General features: G+C 44.0%; 1 protein-coding gene across 3 annotated transcripts in view; it reads right to left on the bottom strand.

The window, feature by feature from the left end:
- Positions 1 to 6,350: 6,350 nt before the first annotated feature.
- The window catches only part of hps4 (HPS4 biogenesis of lysosomal organelles complex 3 subunit 2), a 49,585-nt gene continuing 45,211 nt past the window's right edge, over positions 6,351 to 10,724 (bottom strand). For 2 of the 3 annotated variants that reach the window (XM_043715471.2, XM_043715472.2), the window contains exon 13: positions 6,351 to 10,288. In XM_043715471.2, coding sequence (XP_043571406.2) covers positions 10,117 to 10,288 — 172 coding nt within the window. In that variant the 3' untranslated portion in view covers positions 6,351 to 10,116. The remainder of the gene's footprint in view (positions 10,289 to 10,724) is intronic. The other variant, XM_087999910.1, reaches the window with a different exon arrangement.

The raw sequence follows: 10,724 nt of genomic DNA, 5'->3' as shown, positions 1-10,724 counted from the left end.
ACAGTACAATTGCCCCTAAAGATAGGTACAATGCCCATTAAAACTTATTCAATTATCATTACACCAGTTAGAGAATGGATCCTGGGAATGGACATTCTGGCCGGTTTAACACTTCACCTCCAACAAGGGAAGTTTGAATTTGGAATCACGAAAATGGCTTTGCGCTGTAGGACGGTGTTAGTGGGAAAGGTTAAAATGGACCCCTTCCCCATCCCGATCGCCGATCGCGTAATAAGTCTTAGACAGTATAGGATTCCCGGCGGACATAAAGAAATATCCGCCACAATTAAGGATTATTTGGAAGCAGGAGTGCTTAGGACATGCACCACGGCGTGGAATAACCCCTTATGGCCCGTACATAAAGCCGATGGGTCATGGCGGATGACGGCAGATTATCGGCAACTAAACCGTCACACTCCGGCCTTGACGGCAGCGGTCCCGGATGCCGTCACTATTATAGGACGAATCCAACATCATCCAGGGGTGTGGTACGGAGTAATTGATTTGGCTAATGCCTTCTTCACAATTCCTATTCCCGAAGATAGGCAGGAACAGTTTGCATTCACTTGGGAGGGTAGACAATTCACGTTCACGCGATTGCCCCAAGGATATCTGCATAGCCCTACTATCTGCCACCGGATAGTTGCAGAACACTTGGCTGCCTTTAAAGTGCCTGACGAAGTGATGATCTCGCACTATATTGACGATATGATGATACAGGGGACAAGTCAGAAGCAGGTTCAGGAATTGCTGGACCAACTGGTTCAACATATGCGAGGATATGGGTGGGAGATCAACCCAGCCAAAATCCAGGGTCCCTCACAAACGGTAAAATTCTTAGGAATCGTGTGGAACAAGGGGGAAAGGGAAATCACTGCGAAAGCTAAAAATAAGATTCAGGTCTTTGCCGTCCCTCACACCCAGAAGGACGTGCAGCAATTTATTGGGTTATTCGGATTCTGGAGACAGCATATTCCCCATTTAGGACAAATTTTAAAACCTTTGTATCGAGTTACGAGGAAAAAGGCAGCGTTCGGATGGACGGAGGTCCATCAAACTGCATTTGAAATGGCCAAGCAAGCGATACAGCAAGCTGTATCCTTGGGAAAGGTACAGTCAGGACCTGTAGAACTGCAAGTCTCAGCACAGGGGGATTATGCCAATTGGAGCTTATGGCAAAAACAGGGAAGAACCTGTAAGCCATTGGGATTTTGGTCCCGAAAATTACCCCCGGCAGGGGAACGGTATACCCCCTTTGAGAAACAGTTATTAGCATGCTACTGGGGCTTGGTGGAAACCGAAGCCCTGACCATTGGACATGAAGTGATCATGAGAACAGCTATCCCTATTCTTCCGTGGGTACTTAGTGACCTCACTACCCACCGAATAGGAACTGCCCAAGAGAGCAGCATCATTAAATGGAAATGGTATGTGTCGGAGAGAGTGCGGACTGGACAGAAAGGAGTGTCAGTCCTACATGAGCAAGTGGCGGAGGCCCCTGAGGAAGGGGAAAAGCGGTTTGAGGTGATTGAATACAAGGAATCACCCGTTAAGATGGGAAAACGGTATGATGAACTGACCCCGGATGAACAAGCCACGGCTTGGTTCGTAGATGGGTCAGCCCAATGGAAAGCGGGACAGCGTAGATGGAAAGCTGCCGCCTTTAACCCAAAACAAGGCACTACCCTAGAAGAATTAGGGGAGGGAAAAAGTAGTCAGTGGGCAGAATTAAAAGCAGTGCATATGGTAGTCATGTCGGCTGGACTGGACTTACGAGCGTTAACTACACAGACTTTGGTCCAACAAAAACCTACGGTGATTAAGACCGGATTAGGATTGATTTGTCCCCCTGGAACCTATGGGCATATCCTCCCGCGATCGGGATTGTCACTAAAGGGGATTGATGTGATGGCAGGCGTAATTGACGCGGACTACCAAGGGGAGTTGGGGGTGGTCCTGGTCAACATCACTGCTGAACCTTACGTGATACAGAAGGGGGACAGAATAGCGCAATTGGTCATTAAGCCATGTAACCTTACAACGGTGGAAGAGACGGGAGCTCCCGTTAAGGTTACTGAGCGTGGGACGGGGGGATTTGGGTCTACTGACACTCAGGGTGCCAAGGTATGGGTACGCCAGACAACTGGTCCCCCCAAACCGGCAGAGATCATAGCCCAAGGAAAAGACAGTCTGGTCACCATTATGTATCCTGGGGAATCAGTCTGGAGGAGTGTGCCAGCTCAGTCGTTGGTACCCTTATCGAAACAAAATGTAGGTTGGAAAATTAGTAGTGAGGAACGACAGCAAGATGATTTTAAGTGCGCGGCAAATCAATGGTGTACAATTTTAGATCTCACGAGTGATTGTCAAATGTATACTTGTGTACGATGTTATAAGGGGAGAAATGTAACTTTGATAACCCCTAACTGTACATTGATGTTGAATGCAACGGTGAATATGTGTCATTGGAATATAACCGCTCGTGAATGTGAAAGCTCAAACGGGACACGATGGAACATCACGACTGGAGATGAGGACATCTGGATCAGCAATGGAACAGTTATTCAAAACTGGACTCGAATGTTATGGCTGATCTTGGTGCGCCCTAACGTCTCTGACGCGCACCGCACACAGTTGGCTCCCATTATGTCAACTTGTCAGCAGATGGCCCAGGCAGTACTGCACACTGATGTTCACTGGCAGGTGCGGCTGCCGGCTATCCCAGAATGCCAACATAAGAGGAGGCGGCGTGCATGGTATGACACTCTACTGGGAGGTGCAGGAACTGTCATGGGTATCTCAAATGCTATTGACTCTGAGGTAACCCGTACTAAATTATCTAACACGGGACAGGCCACCTCACAAGGACTACATACTATTGGAAGGTGGATGCCATCCGTAATGATGACTCAAGGAGAGACAGCTGAAATAATGATACGATCTCTGCAATGGGAACTGGATGTCTGGGGTGCCACTCAGGAACTGTTTGAGAACATTACGGCTCAGTTAAATTGGACTGCCTGTCATATTCAAATGTTGCATGCTCAAATACAGAAAGAACGCTTTTTGCGTGTGGTAACATCCCCCAATGTACAAGCGTGGAGGGGAATATGGAATGTATCTGAGAAATTGTGGATGATAACCCATCCATGGTGTAACGCAACTATGTGTAACGGATACTTTGTTACCATGAATGTAACCCACACTGTTACGGTCTGTCGATATTATGTATTACCAGTGATTACATCTTCTGGATATTATTTTCTGAAGACAAGGGGACAGTGGTTTAGCCCAGATACCAATATTGCCTATGATCTGTCCGCTTGTGAACAGACTGATCAGGGGAAAACTTGCCTACTGATGGACAGGTATCGGGACCCTTGCTTGACTAAGGGAACGGCCCTGTGCGAATGGACTGTTGAAACTCCAAGGGACATGATGTGGCAGATTGGGCCACACACGCTCTGTGTGGCTACCAATAATCCACATCCTATCGGGATGCCTCTCAAATGTCTATCAGTGGCACTGGCAGAATCAGACCTATCTGTTGACCACTTATAGCAGTGCTCGCCACTTTACCAAGGTGCAGTGGAAAGTGCTGATGAATCCTTGGAACATTTCCCTGGATCGGTTTAAGCGAGCATTGGACCGATCCGAGGAGCTTAAGCAGATATTATGAAAGCATCAAACCAATGTCACCAAGGTTACGGTGTCTACCTTTATACATGGACAGGAGGTAGTACATGCTGCCCGTGTAGTGGACGTGGAGTCAGCTCATCATTGGTGGGACATATTGAGTGGTATGTCCTCCACTGCGGGGACATTCCTGTTCCCACCCTTGTCGATCCTGGTAGCGGTCCTGGTGATTTTAACATGCTGTAATGTCCTGACTTGCTTGTATATTTGGCGTGTACGTAGGCGCTTGTTAGAAAGAATACATATGGGCATAATGTAACACATGTATTGGGCCAAGCAGTGGAATGTGGTGTAAAATTATGTCCCAATACATGTGTGAATCATAATGCAACACATGTATTGGGCCAAGCAGTGGAATGTGGTGAAAGGGTTAAAATTGTGTCCCAATACATGTGTGAATCTAACCGAAAATGGAAGGTGTCGCTTAGTCCCGTGTGAATCTTATTATACACCTTCCCGTGTGAATCTTCTTATCTGTATGTAACCAGAATGGAATGTGTTTTTTAGCCTTGCTCTGCTGTTCACATGAATGTTTATATCTGGAAAAGAGTATATCAGCTGGAAAAGTCTCCAGTTCGGTAGAGTCTGCTCCGGGGTTGCGTTTAACCGCCGAGCGTGGGTTGTTGGCAACCGCTCTACGAGAACTGACGGCTCCCAGTTCCGGTAACACGTAGAGTGAGTATAAACCAGACCCGTTGTAAGTACGAGACCTGGTTGTGGCGACGCTGCGGGGAATAAAACACTTATATTCTAGCAGACTCGCCTCTTGGCTGTTTGTTCTGTGTCAGACTACTTTCCTGCGAGCCTGGTCCTTGACCTTGAGAATTTTTTGAAACACCCTCCAACTCTATTTTGATTTAGTCCCTACCCTCCCCTTCACTGTTTTGATCACACAGCACTGCCCTCTGATGTGAAGGGCAGTGTTTGTCACTGGCCACCCGGGTGTTTTCCTATCTTCCTGGTGGTGGAAATTGAATAAAGATTCGTGCACTTTGTGTCTTTCACTGTGTCTCACACCTGCGCACACACACACCATGGGTGCTGGGAGAAAAAAAAAATATGAAAAAAAAATAAACCATTCTTATTTATATAGCCATCCAGATGCCTTTTAAATGTTGTAGCTCTACCAGCCTCTACCACTTCATCTGGCAGCTCATTCCATACATACACCACCCTGTGTATGAAAAAGATCTCTTTTAAATTTTTCCCCTCTCACCCTGAACCAATGCCCTCTAGTTCTGGACTCCCCCAATCCAGGGAAAAGACCTTGTCTATTTACCCTATCCATATCCCCCATTATTTTATAAACCTCTATAAGGTCACTCCTCAGACTCCAATGCTCCAGGGAAAACAGCCCCAGCCTATTCAGCCCACTCTATAGCTCAAATCCTCCAACCCTGGCAACATCCTTGTAAATCTTTTCTGAACCATTTCAAGTTTCACAACAACCTACCGATAGGAAGGAGACCAGAATTGCACATAATATTCTAAAAGTGGCCTAACCAATGTCCTGCACAGCTGCAACATGACCTCCCAATTCCTACACTCAATACTCTAAACCAATAAAATAAAGCATACTGAATTCCTTTTTTATTATCCTGTGATTCTACTTTCAAGGAACTATGAATCTGCATGCCCAAGGTCTCTTTGTTCAGCAACACTCTCCAGGACCTTACCATTAAGTGTATAAGTCCTATGAGAAAGTGAGGATGGCAGATGCTGGAGATCAGAGTCGAAGAGTGTGGTGCTGTAAAAACACAGCCAGTCAGGCAGCATCCAAGGAGGAGAATCAACTTTTCAGGCATAAATTAGATTAGATTACTTATAGCGTGGAAACAGGCCCTTCGGCCCAACAAAACCACACCGACCCGCTGAAGCGTAACCCACCCAGACCCATTCTCCTTCATGTACCCCTTCACCGAACACTACAGGCAATTTAGCATGGCCAATTCACCTGACCTGCACATTTTTTTTGGATTGTGGGAGGAAACCGGAGCACCTGGAGGAAACCCACGCAGACACGGGGAGAATGTGCAAACTCCACACAGACAGTCGCCTTGGGTGGGAATTGAACCCGGGTCTCTGGCGCTGTGAGGCAGCAGTGCTAACCACTGTGCCACCGTGCTGCCCACGCCCAAGTTGATTCCTGATGATGGGCTTATGCCCGAATTAATCGATTCTCCTGCTCCTCGGATGCTGCCTGACTGGTTGTGCTTTTCCAGTACCACACTCTTCGACCATGCCCGGAGTTGTCTTTTCAAAATGCAGCACCTCACATTTATCTAAATTACAACATTTAAAAGGCATCCGGACGGGTATACATATATGAATACGATGGACATGGACCAAGTGCCGGCAAATCGGACTAGATTTAGACTATCTGGTCAGCATGGATGAGTTGGACCGAAGGGTCTCTTTCTGTGTTGTACAACTCTAAGATTTACTAATGCTTTTGTGAAATGCCCACACACATTGAAAAAACCCTAGCTGTGGACCACGGAAGACATGTTAATGAAGAATTTGGTGGAAACCTCAGGTTGATAAGACATTACTACAGCATGTACTGTAAAAGAAAACAGTTGACAATTAGTTCCTCAAAAGGGCCCAGTCCTGCCCCTCTATCTAATACTTTACTTTAAGAAAAGCACTTGGTGAGCAGTGTATATTCAATTTATTGCACAGATGTGAAAACATAGCAGTCTGAGCTGAACCCAGAATATATTGTATACAAGCTTACATACAACAGATTTTTCATTTAAAATTCTACAATGTACCATTTGAAGAAACACCCTGCATTGTGGAGACACTTTGACTTAAGAAATGTAACTAATATCTATAGTAACAGTAATTCATCAGTCAAATTGTAGCTAGGAGAAAGTGAGGACTGCAGATGCTGGAGATCGGAATCAAAAAGTGTAGTGCTAGAAAAGCACAGCAGATCAGGCAGCATCCAAGGAGCAGGAGAGTCGACGTTTCGGGCACATGCCCTTCATCAGGAATGTGGAAGAAGCGATTATGCTCGAAACGCTAACTCTCCTGTTCCTCGGATGCTGCCTGACCGGCTGTGCTTTTCCAGCACCACACATTTTGAGTCAAATTGTAGCGCCAATTATACAAGGTTGCACTATTAAGAAATACTGAAGTTGTAAAAATTATAAAGTATAACAGGAATGCCTGGCTACTATAGAACCCCTACAGTGCAGAAGCAGGCCATTCTGCCCCTCAACTCCACTCTGCTCCTTCAAAGAACATCCCACCCAGACTCCATCCCCTACCCTATCACTGTAACCCTACATTTCCCATAGCTAACCCACCTAACCTACATCCCTGAACACTATAGGTAATTTTGCATGGCTAATCCACTCTAACCTGCATATCTTTGGACTGTGATGGAAATGTGTTGCTGGAAAAGCGCAGCAGGTGAGGCAGCATCTAGGGAACAGGAGAATCGACGTTTCGGGCATTAGCCCTTCTTCAGGAGGAAACCACAGCACCCAAAGGAAACCCACATGGACAAAGGGAGAATGTCTGTGTGGAGTTTGCACAGTCACCCAAAGGTGCTGTGATACTAATTTTGTGAGGCTGAGGAGATGACAGTAGACAGCAGATTTAAAAGAGAGGAGGAGCAAATTGGAATAACAAGGAGGACACAGATGACCATGTGGTTATCACAGTACTATGGTCAGGATTAGAGTTACAGTGGGCAGCTGTACCACATTACTACTGAAAAACAGCAGCAAAGAGAAAAGGTATTGGTACACACCACAGGAATAGCAGTAAAGATAATTTACACAAACTTACAAAATCATTTAATATACTAAAATGAGAGAATATTAAACTTAAATTTCCATCACCTTATGATGGAAAAAAACTAGGATTTAGGATTTAAAAATACCTATCAAATTCATTCCTTTACATTTGAAATTTAGCTAGCTGTCTGATCATTAAGTCCACCAATTACTACTGGCTTCCAAACATACATATAAAAATAATTTATATTATCTGGTTCAATGACCTCCCAGTGATTTGTTCTACCAACCCATTATTCTCTACATAATGCTAGAATAATGTATTCAGTGTGTGATGAAGTCTAAGAGACCTTCCTCTAGTTTGCTTTCAGTGCAATGCTTCATTCACTTTACATTTCTAATGATTTCAATGTGGGATAAGCTTGCCTGCTAGAGACACCTTTTTTCACCACAACCGTCAATTAGTTACCAAGATTTGAGTATTAAATCACTGAGTATCTCCAGGGTCACTCCATGCAGCTCACCATCATACTGGGCAAATCCGGAGTTCATGACCTTCCAGCTGAGAGTAAGCCAAATCATTAACTGAAATTCCAGGCCTCTCAAACTTTTAGTAGTTCCAAGATGCAAGTAACAAGTTGTGAAGTTAAAAAAAGTAAACAATAATTTGATGGTAAGCCATAGTGGTTGCGAAATATCTAACAGTGAAATGCATTCCAAAAGGGCCATTCAGCAGCAAGGTATACATACATAGTTTACTTTCATTTTCACCTACACCGACCCCAATATTAAAACATTTTATATTTGATATATACGTACACTAATGTTTTCAATTTAGTACGAATGGCATGTTACACTGTTCTGTTTATGATAAAAGTTACTTATAAACATTCAAGTTACCTTTGCTAGCTAACAAAATTCCTAACATCTCTCACATCAGCCACAGAATGTGTGTAAAGTGCAAAACTTAACAGAAATAAAAAATGTCACTGTATCTCAGAAAAAAGGCAGGTGTGCTGATACTGGATTAGTGGTGCTGGAAGAGCACAGCACTTCAGGCAGCATCCAAGGAAGCAGCGAAATCGACGTTTCGGGCAAAAGCCCTTAGTTAGCTCCAATGTCTCTGGGCTGTGGACAAGGAGAAGTCAAGTCATTCTCACCCTGATAAATGCACAAAACCTAGTGTTGAATCAGAGTTAGTTGTAATGTTCTTAAGCATTGAAAAGTCAAAAAGATGAGTGAACACATGGACCAATCATCATAAGATTGTCAGCACCCATGGAATTTCAGAGAAAAAAAAACAATAAAACTATTAAAATTATTCTACTAGCACTGCAATATAGTACTGGGAGAGACTGGTACCGGGGATATTGTTTAAAGGAGAAGATCTCCCTTTTAAGACAGATGCAAGGATGTCGTTCTCTCAAATGATTGTTGGTTCTGTGGAATACTCTTCCCCAGAAAGTAGTGAAGACTGCGTCATTGAATTAAGTCCAGTAGATCTTTAAGGAAGTCAAGGACTCTTACAGCTAGATAAGAAAGTGGAGTTGAGACCACAATCAGATCAGCCCCGATCTTAATGAACAGCAGAGGAGGCTTGACTCCCACTCCCAAGTCATAGAGGCATACAACATAGAAACAGGCCCTTTAGTCCAACATGTCTATACTGACCAACAAACACAAGCTACACTAATCCAATTTTCCTATACTAGGTCCCTAGTCTACCATGGCCTAGCATTTTAAGTCTTCATCCAGATGCTTCTTAAATATTGAGAGAGTATCTGCCTCCATTGCTTCAGGCATCATATTCCATATTTCCACCACTATCTGGGTGAAAAGACCTTTTCTGAGCTCCCCCCTCATTTACTTACTCCTCATTTTAAGCTTAGGTCCTCTAATCTTGAGTTCCTAATATGTATATGAATAGGGATGTTGAAAGTTGAGATATTACAGCAAGCCCTAAGCTCTGAAATTCTGCCATGCACTCCCCAACCCCCCCATGACTCAAACATTTTCCTTAAAACCCATCAAGCTTTTGTTTAGATCTTAATGTTTCCTCATGTAGCTTAGTATCAAATCGCTCCTGTGAAGCACGATAGGATATTTGTCTACATTAAAAGGCACTACATAAATCCAACTTATCAGACTGAAGTTGGAGTAGATCAAGAAAGTCGCAGGAATCAACATTTCCACAAATTTGATTAAATAGAAACTTGTTCAATTTTACCACATTTAATCAAAACTATTGATAAGCCAAGGTGTGTGGACTGGATGTTCCATGTCTATTTAGGAGTTTTCTACATTTTAAAAGCCATGTATATTTTCCAACATACAGATAGTCTGGTTAATGATTTTGGCTGATCCATTAATTCTTTTAAACAATGTCAGAAAACCCCGACTCAAGTAAGGCAAGCTGTGTGAATGCGTTTCTTTACTTCTTTCAACACTCATCCCTATTGAAAATTCCTAAGAATCTCCAATTATTAGTACATCTAAGGAAATATATTGGAGGAAGAGGCAGCCCATGATACCTGAGTGTATTGTCTAATGGTTGTAAGTTGAGTGTGCGACTTTAAAAAGGTTATACTTTTAACCATTTGTTCTTTTCAATTAAAAAAAGTGCTAACATTTGTCGGTGTAATACTGTTGGCAAATCTCAGATTGCTGTGACTCAGAGCAGGTTTACTCCATATTTTAGTAGTTTCTGCTTGGCTCTTCCTGGCAAAGCGAAGGCACTGTCACGAGGGTTTGGAACGCCGGAGTTGCGAGCGGGAGTTGCAAGGATCTGGAAATGCGTTTCCTGGGCTGGGTTCTGGCAGCTGTAAACAGCGGTGGAGGCATTCCTATTGGGTGAGAAGGGTAACGATTAACGCAGGATTGTCAGCTGAAGTGGGGAAATCACTTCATGTCTTATTTCTCTCGCTTTTTCTCTTAGAAGCCTCGGCAGACAGTCCCAACGCCATGAAGTGGAGGTGCTGGTGTTGGATTGGGGTAGACAAAGTCAGAAGTCACACGACACCAGGTTATCATCAACTAGGAGAAAGTGAGGAGTGCAGATGCTGGAGATCAGAATCAAGGTGTGTGGTGCTGGAATAGCACAGCATGGCAGGCAGCATTGCTTGAAACGTCAACTCTCCTGCTCCTAGGATGCTGCCTAACCAGCTGTGCTTTTCCAGCACCACACTTTTTGACACCAGATTATAGTCCGACAGGTTTATTTCAAATCACAAGCTTTCAGAGTGCTACTCCTTCAAAGGATAAACTTGCCAGATGCACTGA

The sequence above is a fragment of the Chiloscyllium plagiosum genome, unplaced genomic scaffold (assembly GCF_037043375.1).
Source record: "Chiloscyllium plagiosum isolate Xiang-an unplaced genomic scaffold, Cpla_swu_hap1 HiC_scaffold_24, whole genome shotgun sequence".
NCBI lineage: Eukaryota > Metazoa > Chordata > Chondrichthyes > Orectolobiformes > Hemiscylliidae > Chiloscyllium > Chiloscyllium plagiosum.
The sequence above is the reverse complement of the archived record's forward strand: the minus strand, read 5'-3'. Positions and strand labels throughout refer to the sequence as shown.